The sequence below is a fragment of the Amia ocellicauda genome, chromosome 14, assembly GCF_036373705.1.
Source record: "Amia ocellicauda isolate fAmiCal2 chromosome 14, fAmiCal2.hap1, whole genome shotgun sequence".
Classification (NCBI taxonomy): domain Eukaryota; kingdom Metazoa; phylum Chordata; class Actinopteri; order Amiiformes; family Amiidae; genus Amia; species Amia ocellicauda.
In genome coordinates this window covers 12,888,246-12,906,640 of record NC_089863.1, presented here as the reverse complement: position 1 = coordinate 12,906,640, position 18,395 = coordinate 12,888,246, and the positions used below count along the sequence as shown (strand labels likewise).

At 40.2% G+C, this 18,395-nt stretch overlaps 1 protein-coding gene across 2 annotated transcripts; it reads left to right on the top strand.

The window, feature by feature from the left end:
• Positions 1-8,056: 8,056 nt before the first annotated feature.
• Positions 8,057-17,892, top strand: LOC136768749 (SLAM family member 9). 2 transcript variants are annotated; one of them, XM_066723109.1, is made up of 5 exons: positions 8,057-8,209; positions 15,665-15,976; positions 16,415-16,675; positions 17,146-17,259; positions 17,605-17,892. In XM_066723109.1, the coding sequence occupies exons 1-5, from the start codon at positions 8,161-8,163 to the stop codon at positions 17,643-17,645; spliced, it is 777 nt and encodes a 258-aa protein (XP_066579206.1). In that variant the 5' UTR covers positions 8,057-8,160; the 3' UTR covers positions 17,646-17,892. The 2 variants fall into 2 exon arrangements, with proteins under 2 accessions (XP_066579206.1, XP_066579205.1); XM_066723108.1 differs by having other exon boundaries at positions 8,060-8,209; positions 16,391-16,675.
• Positions 17,893-18,395: the final 503 nt, after the last annotated feature.

Here is an 18,395-nt window from a genome sequence, read left to right as displayed (position 1 = left end):
TTTAGCATAAGGCACCCAAGTCATGGTGGTGGCAAAATGCTATTGGTTGGAAGGAAACCTTATAAAAGGGAAAACAAAGAGAATTTGAGTTCTCTTAACTTCTTCATCCTGCAACGAGACACAAGACAGAGCTGGAGAGGAGAGACAGAGAGAGACACACCGCTTCCTGCCTGACCAGACTGGCCTATAAGCTGTACTGTGAGGAGAAAGAAGAAAATGGGTATTATCTGTATCTTACTGTAATCCAGCAGAAGCTTAATATTACTTATTTTCAGTAATATAATTTAATGATATTAGTTTCCTATTTTTGTCAAAATAAATGATTATTGCACATCTGTTACTTGACCGCATCTTCCCTCTAAAAAGAATCTTAAAAGAGAAACCAATTGACTATGAGTTTTCAGTCCAACTATTTATTTAGATTGACTGGAAAACCAAGCATTCCAGATTCTCTTACACCAGGTAGTAGTAATATAGGGCAATTTTTAAAAAGGGGGGGCTGCGGAGGATTTGACCTTTGACCTGAACTTGAGTTGAACTCGGGGGGGCCCTTCCTAGGGGGGTGGGGGGGCCCTCCTAAGGGGGGTTAAGGGTGATTTGACCTTTTGACCTTGAACTTGAGTTGAACTCGGGGGGCCGCTTCCTAGGGGGTGGGGGGTGTTTGTACCACGTCACAGAATAATTACCATATTGATGGATTCCGAAGGAATGTGCAGGGTGGTGGGGGTCTTCAACTGTTTTTCAAACCCTCCAAAAGATTTGTCTTTAAGCCAGACTGATTCTTTAGTAAAATAGCTATTTTTCTCTATACGTATGCAGCTCCAAAAGAGCGCTATGTATATCCTTCAGATTCTTTAGAGAACATAGATATTTTTCCCTACGCTAGTGAAGCTCCAAAACAGTTGTATTTAAGTCCTCCCGATTTATTTAGTAGAATAGCTATTTTTCCCTATCGAGTGAAGCTCCAAAAGAGCTCTATTAAAGCCCTCACGATTCTTTAGTAACATAGATACTTCTACTTAAGCGAGATCCGCGAGGCTGTCTCTTCAACAGGGCCAAAGCAGTTACCTCTTTCAAATGGACAAGGGTCCTGTTGGTCCGGAGCTTTTTGAGCAATTGGGGGTGATGAGGAGGTGTCTACGTCTTTAGTATCCTCGGATCGGTGAATAATTAGTATATTTGGGGGCGGAGTTGACAGGGCACTGAAGGAATAGCCTATCAGGTTAGAGTTTGGTTAGAGTCCGGTTAGAGTCCGGCTCTGGAGGATCTGTGTCAGGGGTTCAGATCAGAGAGGGGCTGTGAATGTACGGGCCGCATTCCTCGCAGCTTTTCAGGTGGCTCTCCACAGAGGCCGGAGCTTTTATTATTTATTTTCTTATCTGGACTCTCCTCCCCCACTGATTTCTCCCCAGCGCGGTCAGATCAGCCCTTTTTAGCAAAACGTTGGATGACTCAGAGTGTACAGGATTCAAGGAGGTCATTAAAACAATACTTCTTTAATTTGTATATAGGGACACATCGAACAGGTTGATGTGCATAACTTTTGACTTTTTAACTACTTTACTTATTTTGAACGTTATTTGGGGTAAAACTTGTACCGTAAAGCGTAAAACATACACAAGGTGGGAAGGAAGGAAGGAAATGATGCTACATCAGCTCAATGTATAGAATATTAATCTGAATTGTGCTGGTCCTGTTTCTGCTCATGTTTCAAAGATAATCATTAAACTATCAAAAGGGTTAATGAGAATCTGCAATGCTGTTTTAAACCCCAGATGCTTAAGCTATATGCTGTTAGGTCCTAGCTGTTGATTTGACAGATCTGTTCAGGGTGATGCTGTGTCTGTCTGTCAGTCTGTCACTATATATAAACATAAAAAACAGCTTTATGTTATCACCAGACTACATACAGTTAAAAGGAATGCCAAATGGCTAAACTTGGCTCTTGAAACAGAGCAGGGCATTATTTTGAATATAAAGTATTGACTATTTCTGTTTGCTATGTGTGCTTTGTTACAACCAGAAATGACTTTGATATAGAAAATACATTTTATATTCACTGATGTTGTAAGTTGCCCTGGATAAGGGCGTCTCACGATAAATAATAATAATGATATTAAACATAATAATATTAATGATAATAATAATAATAATAATAATAATAATAATATTAATAATAATAATAATAATAATAATAATAATAATAATAATAATAATAATAATAATAATAATAATAATAAAGCATTTCCAAATATCAACATTTGTAGCGAAATAGTCAAATCTATCACATCAGTATGTCATGTATTTCAGTACAGTGTACATGTTTCAACACAATTGTACATTACTAAGATACAGACAATGAGTCTCATAAAGCAGTTTGCAAAATACATCTGGTGTCTCACATATCTGTACAATATCACTTAATTGCAAAAATGGTTTAAAACCATTAAAAAGGAAGACTTAAAATCAGACACCCAGATAAGAACTACATAGAATTCATACAGAATATCACTGAGAGATGTTACTGAATCACGTTACTCAGACAGGATAGAAGTGCCTGACCGCTGACTTTGTACAGGCTTTCTGGTGATAAATTCTCAGTCATTAGGGGTCTGTTTTGTGTTGTTGATAGAACCGTGCAGCTCCCTGCAAACCCCCACCGCGGTGCTGAGAGCAGGACGTGCTGCTTGTGAAGCCCCTCCACTGCAGTGTGATCCTGTCAGGGCATCAGTGGAGTGACTGTGTAAACTGTTTTGGTGAAGCAAATTCTTCATAAAACGTTCAAATATTAAACTGTGTCGGTTTGGTCTTTATAACTCACCCTGTTATTATGGTTATTTATTGATTTATGCATATATGTATGTATGTATCTATTTATTGGTTTTCTCTATTTCTAACCCATCTCTCTTTTTCTGCGCCTGATTGTTTTGTGTTAACCCTATCTCACTACAGACCTGCTGGATTCACTCATGATCCGGTGTGACTCTAGTGTGACTGTGTCTCCCTGCACTTGTCTTTCGCTGTGGTCTCTAAGGTTGCCGCTCCCTCTGGCCTCTGTCTGTATTGTGTTGATGTGCTGCTGGGTCGGTCTCACTCCCTGAGATGCTGAGCCTGGAGATTATTTTCTAGAAAAAGTATAAATCTACTGTTTTAATAGACACATACTTAATGAATGATACCTATTTAATATGTCTAAAGTTACTTTAGTATTTTTTAATTGATTTTTTTCTTAACATCTTAGCCAAATTTGAACTTGTGCTTCTCTGTATTTTTGCACTTTGTTTGCACTTATGTTGTAAGTCAGATAAAACGTATGATTTCACGTGATCTACAGCTGCAGTTGCATGTTCAAAACATTCTAATAAATTAGTAAGACATGATCTGCCTCACCTAAACCCATGTTCACTATCTCCAAGAATATGGTTTTCATTAAGATGCTCCTCTATTTTCTGTCTAATATTTTTTGCCAACATTTTACAGGTGATGCAGGTGAGACTGATTGGTCTGTAATTTCCTGGCTCAGTTTTGTCCCCTTTCTTGTGGATTGGTGTGACATTTGCTGTCTTCCAGTCAGTTGGCACATCCCCTGTTCTAAGTGTCATTTGCAATATTTGAGTTAGCGGCCTATAAATAATTTCCCTCATTTCTTTAAGTACTGTTGGAAATATCCCATCTGGCCCAGGTGATTTGTTTGTTTTTAATTCTGCTAGTCCCTTTAGTACCTCCTCCTCATTTATCCTGATCTCTCTTAGGGTTTGACTGGACTGATTGTCAACCTGTGGCATGTTATCCATTTTTTTTTGTATAAACCTCTGTGAAATACACATTTAGAACATTTGCCACATCTTGTTCGTTTTCCAAGATGCCTCCATTTTTGCCCTTTATCTGTTTCACTTCCTCCTTTATTGATCGCTTGCTATTGTAATATTGAAAAAGCTCTTTGAATTAGTTTTAGCTCCGATAGCTATGTTTCTTTCTATTTCCCTCTTTGCTTTCCTGATCCATTTCTTAAGGTCTATTTGCAGCTCAACATATTCTATGTATTTTGTTTCATCACCATCCCTTTTGTATGCGCTATACAACATTTTCTTTCTCTTTTGATATTTTTTTGCATACCTCTATTAAACCATTTTTGCCAGTGTTTTTTGGTCCTCAATTTGCTAAGTTTTGGTATGAATTGCTCCCGAGCCTCAAGCAGTATATTCCTAAAATATAACCATTCATTTTCAACTGAATCTGTATCCAGTGTGCTCCAGTGTGCACCTCTTCTAAGTGCCACCTCATACCTTCAAGGTTTGCTTTTCTAAAATTGTAGACCATTGTTTTAGACTTGGTCCTTGTTTTTGAAAGAATGCCTCAAAGCTAACCATATTGTGATCACAGTTTGCCATTGGTTCTCCAACTACTGTCCCCCTCACTCTATCTTGGTCATTTGAAAAGATCAAGTCAATACATGTGCTCTCTCTGGTTGGTTCCCTGACAAATTGAGTTAGAAAGCAGCATTTACCATCTCAACCATTTCTATTTCTGCTTCTGTCGTCCCCACTGGGCTTTCCCAGTCTATGTTTGGGAAATTGAAATACCCCATTATAACAGCCACATCCTTGCTACATGCAGTCCTGATTGCACTGTACAATGCAGCATCTTGCTGAATATCTGAGTTTGGTGGTCTGTAACACACTCCTACCACTAATCCTCCAGATCTCTTCTTCAAAAGTGTAACCCACAAAGATTCTGTTCCGTTACTGGGATTTAATATAAGTTCTTCTGCCTCAATGTCATTTTTCACATATAATGCTACCCCAGCCCCTCTTCAATTTTGCCTGTCTCTCCTAAACTGTGTGTATCCTTCCAACTTGTATTCATCCGCATCATTTTCTGTAAGCCATGTTTCTGTCACTCCTACAACATCGTAGTCAAATGCTAGCACTGTGGCTTCTGTGGAAGGAAAGTTAGAATTCTTTCCTTCATATCTATTTTACTCTTTTGTATACTTAAGAAAGATAAGGTCAAGCCAGATGGACAGGCCAGAAGGTAGCTTGTTTTCTGTTCGTTATTTACGATGAGAACCTTGGAGACAATGTCAAACAGTATGATTGAAGTGCCTGCTCCCTAATCTGTGTATTGACCTATGAACTCTGTCTTATAATGATATATATTCTGCTTAGCTAATTCTCTAATGATAATATAGTAATGACTCTGTGATTGTAACCAGATCTTTGATTCTTGTGTATAAAAGCCTCTGACTTTTAAATGAAGGCAGAGTGACTTTGGGATCTTCTTGATTCACTGTTCCTCTCCACGCTGCGTGTATTAAAGGCTTTGCAACTAACGTCCAACCTGATTGAAGATGTTTTTTCTTCCACACTTCCAAGTCTAACATCTTGTTCCTTATACTCCTGGCACTGAGGTACAAACATTTCAGGACTTTCCTACTGGCAGTTTCCCTTTGTTTTAATTCCTTAGAGGAACATCTCCCATTGTCAGAGCCCCCTACACCCCTGGTTCCTAGTTTAAATGATTCTCAATTTCACTGCACATACACTCTCCCAATGGATTAGCCTCCCTTCTGTTTAGGTGCAGACCATCCAGTTTTTTCAGGTCCCATCTATCCCAGAAGAAAGACCAATGCTCCATAAACCTAAACCCCTCTTCCCTACTCCAAGCTTTCAACCACGTGTTACACTTTCTAATCTCTGCCTGTCTCCCTGGCCTGGCATGTGGTACCTGAAGTATTTCAGAGAAAACTACCATAGAGGTTCTGCTCTTTAGTTTTGTTTCTAACTCTTTAAAATTTGTTTTGCAGAACCTCTGTCCTACCTTTTCCTATGTCATTGGTTCCATTGTGGACTATGACCAGTGGATTCCCCTGGCTTTGGCCAGTAGCCCGTCTACTGGTTTAGGGAGATCTGCAACCTGAGCACCAGGCAGGCAAGATACCATGCGGGTCTCCTTGTCACTAGAGCACACTGTGTGATCTACACCTCTAAGAATTGAGTCTCCTACTATAACTACCTCCTTCTTCTGGGGGGAGTGGGCACCATGGTGCTCTGGTGCTCAATTGCCCTCCCATCACCCTCTGAGCTGTCACTGTCCAACTCGGTGTCCAGCAGTTGGAACCTGTTGGGCAATTCTATCTCTTGGGGTGTCTCTAGGGGTTGTGCGCGCCCTTTTCTGCAGTTACGACCTACTGTAACCCAGCAGTTCTCTACGCTGTCCTGCTCTAAGGTCTCAACTCTCCTAGGTTTTGGTGTGCACACCATCTCTCTCATGGGCTGACTGACCAATTCTTCTATATCCCTAATACAGCGCAGATCGACAAGCCGAGCCTCAAGATCACGAACCTTGATCTCTAGGATTTCAACCTGCCGACAATGTTCACAAATGAAGCCATCTTGGATGAGTTCATCCAGGAAGGCAATCATTCTGCAAACCTGACACTGTAGTGGCCACATGCTTCTAAATGTTAGTTGTTGTTTTTTTGTTTCCCCCCCCAACAAGTCTCTTGGTTTCAAATCCCTAGTCAACTGCTTAACTTTTTGTGACCGAGAAACAGCGCAGCTCTTTCTCAACAGCTGCTTTAAGTAGCTTTTGTCTACCTGCCCCCAATTCACACCTAACTGGCCCCACCTGGCTCCTCCTGGAACAGAATGCCTGCTAGTCCTAGACATAATCTCCCTTCTACAACCTGGTAACTTTCACCAACTCAGCAGCTGAACTGAATTGACTTCAATTTAGGCAAACTACAGACAATGCTAATGTCAATTAAGGCAAACTTAAGACAAAAAGAGCAATGCTAAGACTGATCTGAAACTAGTCAAACAACAAGATGGCTGCCTCTCACCTGTACTCTCCTGTCTCTGTCTGTGGCAACTTGTAAATACTTCTACGTATTGATGTTTTAATGCTGTGGTATTCAAATTAATGAATGTAGAATCACACCACCATTTTATGATAAAATGTTACCGTACCTCTAAAGACTGTTAGCAATTATTTTGAACATTGAACTAATGTTCGTAACACAGTTGTAGTTATTCTCGCTTTAGCTGCAGTCAAGGTATGTGTGAACCTGGTCATACTGAGGTCTATGCGCTGCTCACTGTCCTAAAGGTCAGCTAATCCTACATACGATTTTATTGTATCATCACACGCATCGATTATTTTAATGAATGTATGTATTGAAATGCTTGAACAATACAGCGTACATATAGACGCTAAACCGTGAAATGCACGTCATAACAACTGGATGATGTTAAACCACTATTTTGTGGAAACTGCCACTTGCCTTGAATTGTTAAATTCGCGTTTATGTACTTTGTTCTCATGCAAAAGGCGGAAGCAAAACGCACAATACATGATTAAGTGGTTTATTGTGTGAGAACAATGATGTGCTTTTTATTTCATCAGCTGTTGATGGTCAACATAAAATAATATTACAGATACAGAGAGGAATTTGGGAGAAATGGAAAGTAAAGTTACAGCGCTACCTGACGTCTTGAAGGCTGCGAACAGCAGCAGGAACAAAAGCATCTCTTTCTGTTGTTCCTGTCGCTTCTAACAAAAGTGAAACAAACCAACGGACTCGTATTGTCTTTACTGCGATTCTTCAATGATTCTTTCAATTCTTCAAACACGAGCTTGTCCAACTAGGTGGGGCTGGTAGGAAGGAAGAAATAAACTGACCTTCCTTAAATATGAAAGAGCGCGGTGTGTGGAGGGTGAAAGAGAAACAGTTTATAATATCTAATTGACAGTTGTTTGAGAACATGATTGAACAGAGCAGTCATTTGGGAAGTAGCTGATATAGTTTGATTCCCTATTTATTTTCGACTTTTGAGTGTAGGTATGGGTATGTATTATTAGGAACAATTTGTATTTTGAATGGCAACATCACATAAGACCAGTGTTGTCTGTTTACTCCATCTTAGAAAGGATGCTTACACAATGGCTGGTGCAGTTCTGTGAATTGCAGGGGATTTTTAAAATGATTATTTCTTCATTGTTGCTAATTTGGTGGAGTGGAGGTTGAACAGCTATGTCTGTGTGTGGTCATACTAGACACACAGGCAAATGCAGAAGTTTTGGGCTGTCAAACGGACTTCTGTATCCTGTGGCCTTGAAATATCAGCATGGGAAAACAGTGTTGAGTGAAGAAGGAGAATGAGCGCACTGCTTTCTTTAGCAGTCCTGGGCTGGTTTCAACTGTCAGGTAAAGTGGCTGTTTTTGGCGCATCTGTCTTTTCTTTCTGGTGACCTGTGACCTTTTATTGCAGACCTCAATCTTGCCTCTGGCCTTGGTTTTGGTTTGAACTTAATCTACTTCTGTAACCCCTACTTGTTCATCGCAATAGTCCTGCTTTTGGGAGGTCTGAGATGAATAGTCTGTTACTGTACATGGAGATGTGACTAATTGTTTCATGTAAGCGTATTCCTCACAACGCTCTCCTGCCTTAGGGTACATTGGGGCCACTCTTTCACCTTAAGTCCTTGACTCTCTGAATGCACTTTCTGGGAGATAACGGTCCACAGAGGGGTTGTTGTGCAGTTTTGGGGTCAAAGTGATTGAGGAGAAAGGATCATGGGGCCAAGGAGATATAGGTGATCCCTCTGCCAGTTCTTGTGGGGGAGAAGTAGAAGAGTGAGATTTAGTTTATTGTATTTCCCATCAAACCTGACTCACCCTCTCTCTGATGTGTTGCTTTCCTGAATCGCGGAATCTACAATATAATATAAAAGCGATTTAACACTGCTAATTGATCTGCGCATTGGTGCTGCCAAAGCAAATTAATAGTGTTTCTCATCCTGCACAAATAAATGATGTTGATGTTGGCTTTAATTTAAATTAATTAAGTGCACAGTTTCTCCATCACTTTCTTATGTGCTAAACTGTAAAATTACTGAAGCAAAGGGCTGTAAAGCGAGGATCTGCAAACACGGGAGATAGGAGCAGTGGCATCTCGGAGACAACATCAGCCAGCAGTAAAATGTCTAGAGCCCTGCATTTCTGCCCGAGCCCGACGGCCCGGACTTATTTACACCCCTCGGGCCGGGGGGCTTCGGGCCAATTTTCACGTCATAGTTCACACGCGAGCCGGGCATCGGGCCTGTTTTAGGCTCCTCCTCCTTTTAATTTTTAGACATTAATTAATTAAAAGAAACTATGAGAAGTTGATGATGGTAAAACAAACACAGAAAGACGTTTTATAACCTAGCACACTGACACGCATGACACAGTCTGCTCACGCACACACATGCACACAGGTTTCCCACGGAGAGCATGTTATGCGCATGTTTCCATAAGAATACGTTTCCATGCGCAACAATAATACTAAATAGCGAATATGTGTTGATATTATTATCGTCATCATTTGTGCTGCTATATATGTAGTTTAAACGCACATAATGTATTACTCTTTCTGCAGATTTGTAACTGCAAACGATACTTTTTGCCGTATTATTTATAATGTACTTATCAGATCCTTAACCAGGGCAAGTTACACTTGAAACACAATACACACGTTTCACATTAATCATCCGGATACAATAGAGCAGCTTTAATTGAACTAAAGTGCGCGTCTCAGTCATGGCGTTTATGGACGCATTTATTAAACCAGTCCTTAATGTTTTAGAGGGAAACCCAGATCTGCTGTATGTATTTATTCATTAATTTAATTGTAAATGGACACATTAATGACTCGTGTTCCTTCACACTGACTGTGTCTGGATTGTCCTGCACACATTCACACACACAGCCTGAACACCGGCCAGCTGTCATACAGTTTAATACATTATTATCCTTCAGTTTATTGTCACTAGTCTGTGAATCACAGTGTTTAATGCACTGATATGAACTGTATCAGTCATTGTCTCTGTACTGGATTTCACTCCATGCTGCTAATACAACTGTAATTTCTTCGTGATCGCTCGGCTCTTGAGATTATATTTCCGACACAATGTGTCTGCTGTCCTCCTGTGTCTCAGTCAGACTCACTCCTCTGATAGAGACTCGTGTCCTCAGTGGACACAGCAGCAGATATTTAACCTCCACAAAACACGGTGCGTCCGCCAGTGGAAACGGGGCAGAAGTGTCCCCGGCGGCGGCGGCGCGTCTTCAGCGCAGCTGGAAGTTACAGAAGAAACCGGACTGACTGAAACCTCCGCTGTGGACGCGGTGCTTTCTCTCCACGATGCTCTGTAACAGACTGTACTTCTGGCTCCATGTTAAGACTAGCAGGCTGTCTTGTGTTTCGTTTGATTGGACTTTATTTCCATTAGTCTAACTGTTGGATATTTGAATGGCCATGTTCTGTGTGACGATTGATTTGTGACGTCACATGACCTGCGTGTTTTATTGTATTTGTTTAGATCGCTCGTTTTTCCGCACGTCGTTGCGAGCAGCAGAGCAGCCTGGTCAGCTCGTCAAAAATGCCTTTTTACTGTGGTGGTGATCATGAACATTTAAACTAGCATTGTGTGATTTGCTTGAAGTGTTTTATATCTATGGATTTTATTGTAAGCAAGTCAAGTGTTGATTTGAGAGGCTAAATTGATCAAACGTGATCAACTCACTGTCGGTCGCTCGGTCGTCACTTTAAAAAAAAATCTAAATTAACTTAATAAAGAAACGAAAATAAATATAAATACTTTTCATCAAAAACAAAAGTGAGCTATTTTAATGGCTGCAAAAATAGTATAGGCTGTATAATGGGGGAAAAAAAAACCACGGGCTCCAGTCGGACTCGGGCCGAGATTGTGATGAGCTGTCGGACAAGGGCCGGGCTGGGCCTAGATTAGAGGCCCGTGCAGGGCTTTAAATGTTGGGCCAGAAATTACATACACAATATCATGTTCATTATGGGACCAGGAAGTGTTGAAGTGGATAAAAGTGTATGACGATTTGGGGAGAAACAGGTTTGGTTATTTATGTAACTTTATTTATTTATTTTATATTGTAGTTTACCAGAAAAACCTTCTCAAAATTGCATCTATTTGATTGACACAAACGCAGATGGTATTTTCTCGCAGATGCAGCGCTGCTCTTATTTTGATGCTACCACCACCTTTCCTCCCGTGGTTGCAGCTCCTCCCTTTGCACCCCTCGGCTTCCATATAAAATGTATATTGGTTCCAAAACTAGAGCCCTGTATTTCATAACACTGAAAAATCTTTTAAAAAGTAAAGTCAACATCTTAACTCCTTTAATATGCAAACAAGAGCCCAATAATCAAAGACAGGTCATGTCCTTGTATTATTGTATAATATAGGTAACAATAAATCTAAAAAGCAATGTACTATGTAATGCTCACTGATCGAAGTTTGGTATGTGCATGGACAGGCCCGGCTCTGGCACTTTTGCTGCCCTAGGCAAGATTTGGGGATGACGCACCCACCCATCTCATTTTTTTTTCAATATTATATTAAATTATTATATTTACAACATTTGTTGCTAAATACTGATTTCATATAAAGAATAATACATAACAACACTAATACAAAATTATTACTACCACAAAACTGGCAAGCGCACACATGAATTAATAAAATAGCGGGCAACAGCAAGTAATAACAAAATAATGTATTATTTACCATTATTGCACATAGTATAGATACATCAAATAAATTACTGCACTCAATAAACAGAACTGCATAACAAATTACTGAATAAATACATTAAACTTGTATGTGCTGTCTATAATGTGCTGTGCCTTTTGTGGGCACAGAGGGGAGCCAAAGCATTAATTGGTTCAACAGGTGCAGAGTCCTAAAATATGACTCTCCTAGACTTCTTTTAACTCCCGAGAAACCACATGATTTACACTGATGATGGCAAGACTTGAGCCATATTCAGAAGAGATTAGCTAACAATAGTAATGATGAAATACCTCTTTTTAGATTTGTTTTTTCTCCTCCTCCTTTCAGGTTTACTGGGTCCGATACCGATACTGATAATCGGGAAGCACAACTTCCCAATTATTGATATATCTGCCAATATTTACTTTGTGTTAGCATGCAAAACAGACATTTTCTAGCATTGATACCTCAAATCTCCCTGTCAGAGAGAAATTGTCAAATATGCACTGAAGGCAGGATTTTTAAATTTGACATAATAACATTCATTTCCATCTTAAATAACAACCACAAATCAAACATTGTAAAAATAAATTAAATTAGAATAAGGAAGAATAATTTAAACATATAAAAATATGCATGTTCTACACATTAAAACAAGGAATATGATTTTCTCTGTCTGTTTGACCCTGTTAAGCACTGTTTGTATGAAGGGTGCTATATAAATAAAGTATTATTATTAATAATAATAATAGTAATAGTAATGGCCTAGCTCACATTAGCATTTTACACACATCAGGTTCACAAGTCCTGCTCAGTGCTCAATACTGCCGATCCAACAGTGGCAGGTCAGTGCAGGCAGCAGAGCACAGCTGGATTTAAAACAAAAATGTATTTAAAAATGCCCTCCAAAGTGTAACTTATTGAATACATATGTTAAGCATATTGCAATATGAATCACAGCCAAAACACAATTTGAAATAGTTTTATAAATATAATATATAGCTTCAGTTTTATCCAACACTGTCTGAGAGGTGCTTTTTTCCACACATTTTATTTAGATTGTTCTCTGTCATCTGAGCTTGCTTGTCATTTAGAGACAGCTTTTGCTTTCTGATATCCAGTTAACATCTTCAGCAAACATTTACTGTTTATTTTATTTTAATTACTAGCGATTTAATTATTTTCTGTAAAGATGTGCCTCTATGCCATAATATATGTTAATCTTCAGTCATAAATTAAAATAAATTAACTGAAACCATGGATACTGAAATGCAGCACAGCTTTCAAAAATATGTTCTATTGGTTTATAGTGTTTTAGTAAAACACATGTTTATTGGTTTGTTTCACTGCGGCGCTCACTAGTGTCCTTGAATCAGTTTGGAGTTGGATGCTTCCAGTTGAAAACTAAAGCACCATAAGTAAGTTAAAAATAATGGTAAATAATTATAATAATGACTGTACTACCAAATAAACATGTATATATTTATTGTCTGATGGAGGATTTTATTGTAATTTAAAAAAATATTCAAACAATAGTTTGAGAAAATGTATCGGTGCCAATACAAATATTTCTGTAAAAAGACAATATCAGCTGATAATATTGGTGTACCGATATATCTGTCGGGCCCTACATATACATATAACCTGGCCATAGGTTCAGAGGCGGTGTGATGTTCTCCGTTTTTAGCACATATCCGCACCCGTCTGGCACCAGGGATTTGCCAATTGTGAATATGTTTAATCGTTGTATGTCACGGTCCGAAGGACTGGGGATGACAGGAAAATGGGGGACCTAATTGCAGGATGAGGTAGAGGTGGTCAGATACCAACAGGACAGGGCAGAAAAAGGCTGGGCAAGACGTGGTCGTGGTCACAGGCAAGTGTTAAGTGATCAGGCAAACAGGGAATCGAAGGAAGTCCAAGGTTGTGGCTGAGAGGTAAAGTCGGAGGTCAAGGATACAATGGTTTAAACAAGACACAAGGAGACTGCTTGGTGATGTAGTAGAAACTGACAGAACTTCACAGTGAGACGTGGGAGAAGCAGATGATGGAAAGCAGGTGTGGGAGCAAGCTGGGAGAGGTGACTGGTATGGAGAGGGTGAGGGACATGTGGAAGTGCATGATACTGCGGTTGTTACATTACCCCCTCTCAACGATCATCCGCAACCAAACCTGACCGGACACGGCGGGGATGGCAATGGGGGCGATGGGCAGGAGCAACAGGATGGGCAAGGTGAAAGTCTGAGACAAGTGAGGGATCAAGGACATCGGAGGCAGGAACCCAGGAGCGCTTCTCTGGACCGTAACCCTCCCAGTTTACATTGAGTGCCTTGAAAAAGCCAGAGCAGACAGGAGGTGAATTGGGGACCTCGGAGACAATGTCCTCTGGCAACCTGTAGACGCGGAACACATGGGGTCACAATCGATGGCTACCAGGATGGTGATGGAGCCCTGTGATTTGGGGAGATCGGTGATGAAATCCACGGCTATGTGGGACCAGGACAGAGAGGGACAGGAAGCGGCTCGAGCAGAACTGCAGGGAGGTGTCGGGAGGCTTTGGACTGCATGTAGGTGGAGCAGGCACCGACGAACCTGGTGAAGTCACACACTAAACCAGGCCACGAGAATTTCTCCTGGACCAAGACTACAGTGCAGTTGACATCAGGGTGGCCAGAGGAAGGAGTCGAGTGTAGCCATTGAAGAAGGTGGGAGTGAACACAAGGCGGAACATAGGTCTGGACAAGAAGAAGGAGCTGGATCAGAGATTCCCAGATGTTCCACTGAATAGGAGCCAGAATGCAGGATGGAGACAGAATGGATTCTACAGACTGAGGAGCAGGAGAGGAGTCAAACCGGGAAAAGAGTAAATCTACTTTGATGTTCTTTGATCCTGGGCGGTAGGTTAGCATGAAATGGAAGCGGGTGAAGAAGAGTGCCCAGCGTGCCTGTCAGGTGTTGAGGCGTTTGGCTGACTGGATATATTCCAAATTGCGGTGGTAAGTCAACACCAGCTTGACAGCGAGGAACTCATGGTTGCCGATGTCATAATCGCACTCTGCCGGTGAAGAAACCTCAGGGGTGAAGCTTGGGTGGCTGTCCATGTCGCTTTCAAAAGCACAGCCCCCAATCCTGATTATTATTTTTTACCACCACTCAACACTTTACTGCATTATTACCACATTACATTTTACTGTGTTATTACCACAGTACACCACACTACACTAGTGAGTGAGAACAGAGTGTCCATCTCTTAAAAGAAATAAAAATGCTATCATTTTTATTGTTTTTGTTGAACTTTCATGTAATTAATCACAGAGTAAAATGTACCAGGCTCTTTGAGTTTAGCAGAGTAAATGTGGAACAGAACAGAAAAGAGAAAAAGTGATTTAAGCCCTTTCTTTTGAACACACACAACTCAAAAGGCTGTGCACTACAGTGTATTTTTTTACAATATAGTATATTACAGTACAATACAATGTATTACAATACAGTGACCAATTCAGTAGACTTCTCTAGGTCAATCAACTGGCATTTTGCTTAATTATGCAGCCACTATCTGTAACAATATGGATGCATTTTGGCTGTCCTCTATAATAATATGAAGAAGAAGAAGGAGGAGGAGGAGCAGAATAAATCCTGGATATTCTTTATCACTTTTAAGTTTTTTGTTGCATTTTATTAATGTCTGTATTTACTGTGATACTAAATCTTGTTTACAGAATTATGAACAATATAAATAGAACTGCTGACGTCCCCACATTCTGACATTATTATTGAACAGAGACAGTTGTGCAATACATCAGTGTTCCTCTTGCTAGGTGTCTGTTTTATTTTCACACAGTACATCCCCCATTCAGGTTTCACTTCCTCTGAATTCCCCATTTGAGCCTTTTGGCAACAGCTGATCCAAATAGCTTCCTTGTCTGCTTTCATGCATGATAACCCTCTATCCTCTAAATAATCTTTAACTGTTTTTCTGCTTTCAGGGGTTAATACCATACTTCCCTTGTCCTTTGTCATGTTGTAGAGAATTTGTGAACGAGAACTATTTTTGGATCTATGTCTCCCTATTCCCAATTCCTTTCTCTGGCAGGAGCTGATGGACCTGCCACTGATGTTTATGTGGCAGAAGGAGAATCGGTTCACCTGGATGTGCCGGGATACCAGAACCTGCAATTCAACATCTTGGAGTGGATTTCACAATTAACCAACAGCATAATGTTGGAATATGATCGTTCCACTGTCAAGAACTATGCAGAACATGAGAAGGTGGGCTTCAGCGCTGTGAACCTTTCCATTCTCTTGAAGAATGCACAGGTGGATGACAGTGGGCTGTACACGGCTGAAGTTACGGACAGTAAAGGACAACGGCATAAAGTTGCGGAGTACAGATTGCACGTTCAGGGTAAGACCTGTGTTGTAATTCAATATGCTTTCAAAGACTACAGTACATTGACAGTTACCATTACACTGGATGTCTTCCTGTAAAAGTTTCTGTTTTCCTTCAAATGCTCACTCCACATAGTATTGAATGTAGCTTTCGACTTACGGAGGGCATAAAGCTGAAGAAACCATGTTTAGGTGTGATAACAATTTTGTTGGTAAGCTGCTGCATTAAACATTAAGGGATTAATCAAATAACATTACAAGGGAAGTGCTGAGACTGAGCGTAAAAGTGTATGTATGCACTTTTTTTAATTTACATTAAACAAGTTTTTCAAAGGCGTTTAAAGAATTTGAGAAACTACTTCTCACGTAATTATTTTTTTTAAATGTTTCCTTTTGGCTGTTTTTTGTTGCTGTGTTTTTACAATACCAGCTCTACTCTCTGAACCAAACATAGAGGCCATTACATCCTCCAGCCATGATGGGAGAAACTGCTCTGTGACACTGAAGTGCTCTGTAACAAGCAGGGCGGCTGTTTCAATCCATTGGACGTGGACCGATGGGAATTCAGGAAATGAGGTCACACACAACGGAAGCCTATTGGACCTCCCTCTTAGCCCCAGTGGCCACAAGGGAAGCTCTCTTGCTTGCCATGCCCACAATAAAATAAGCAACGTGACAATCACAGTGCCACAGATTACGTGCCAGTACAGTGCAAGTGAGTGAGATTTTTAAGTTGAATTTTCTCACCTGTGCTAAAACGGGACTTCGATTGGAAGTTTTATACAGGCTCCATGAGTGGCTCTTCCAGCTAAAAAGGGTGAAGATACTTGCATTAGCCCAGGGGAGTCTTCTCTAGTCCTAGTCCTGGAGAACCCAAATTGTCAAATTTCACGCCACTCTCAATCATGAAATTCCAAACCCTGGGAAGACATGTTAGTTATCAACAATTTAAGGGAATAATGGTCCTTGAGGGTGTGGAGGGAATTTGTTAAAAAGGGGTCTAGTCATGTTTACTGGTCTGGTGTGACTGTGCTAGTTTGGTCACCTAGAAACAAAATAGGCCTTACACATTGAAGTAGACTTGAAACCACCAGTATGTTCCACCTTGTTTCAATTGTTACAATAAGACTTTACAAATAAGGTAAAATGTCATGTGTTCGTCCATCACAAATTTGTTTCTTTTAGCGGTCTCGGGTGGGTTTCCAGTCTGCCTGTGGAAGACAATCATGTTCTCCATTGGACTGGTCATCATGCTGTCTGCTGTTGTCGGGGTCCATATCAGGGAGGTTGTGACAAACAGTTGAGTATTTTACATCCATCTCAGCTTCCATTCAAACCTTTATTATTATGATATGCAATTAAAGTAAGATCTCTCTCTAATATCACTTATGACCACCGCAAGCAGTTCCTCCTTGAGTAAGCCCATTTTTTTCCTGAGGCTGGTGAAAGATGTATGTAACTTATCTGTATGTAAAATGTATGTAACTTACCCTGTTGCCACTGTGTCTGTATAGACTGACTCTGAGAGAAGAAGTGAAAATGTAAAAACTAAATCTAAGCTCACCTTTAGAACATTGAATTAAAAGGTGAAAGCAAAGGTGGGATTGTTGGTATCTAAAATGAGACTTGTCTTCTTTGATTTAGAAAAGGAATGTGCTGCAGAAGCTCAGACCAGCAAAACCTAATCTGGGAGAAGACTATCGAGACCAAAAGATCTGTATGTGGATCTTTTTAGGATGAGGGCAACATGAACCAGAACACTAAAACACAACACTGGACTCAGCACTGTATGTGCTCTTGAACTGGAGAAGTGTGTCCAAACAGCGCAGTGTAATACTTATGAATGTCTTTTGTTCGTTCTGTCTTTTTCTCTCTCGAACACACTCTTTCTCCTCCTGTCTTTGCACATGTATATTAAATTGTAAACATTCATTCTTGTTTATTCCGTTTTTTCACCTCCCAACAAAAATACATTAATAGGAAATAATGCAATGCAAACACACTTCTTGGAAGTATGATGATAATGATGTAGTGATGAGGGTGACGTACAAGCACTAACCCAAAACCACAGCCGCTCTCCTCCCTTCCATCCATCTTGACCAACAAACAGAGCAGCACGTCTGTAGACAGAAATGGCTGCACATAAATATGCAAATGACTTCAATGCTGGTGTACAAAACCCACAGGAAATAAAGAGATGCTACTGATTTAAAATGATGAATCTGCATCCATGAAAAAAAACAGATAGTACACTGAAGTAAAGAAATAAGGAAATGCAATTAGTTCCTTTTAAAGTTTTACGAAACAGGCATTTCAGACTGATCTGAAAAATGTACAGGTTGCATGCATTTCATTGTTTCTCTGCACTTTTTCCAGTTTGCATGCTTTTATATGGTAAGTGGCCTGTCTTTTTGTACTGAAGGATTCACCAGTCT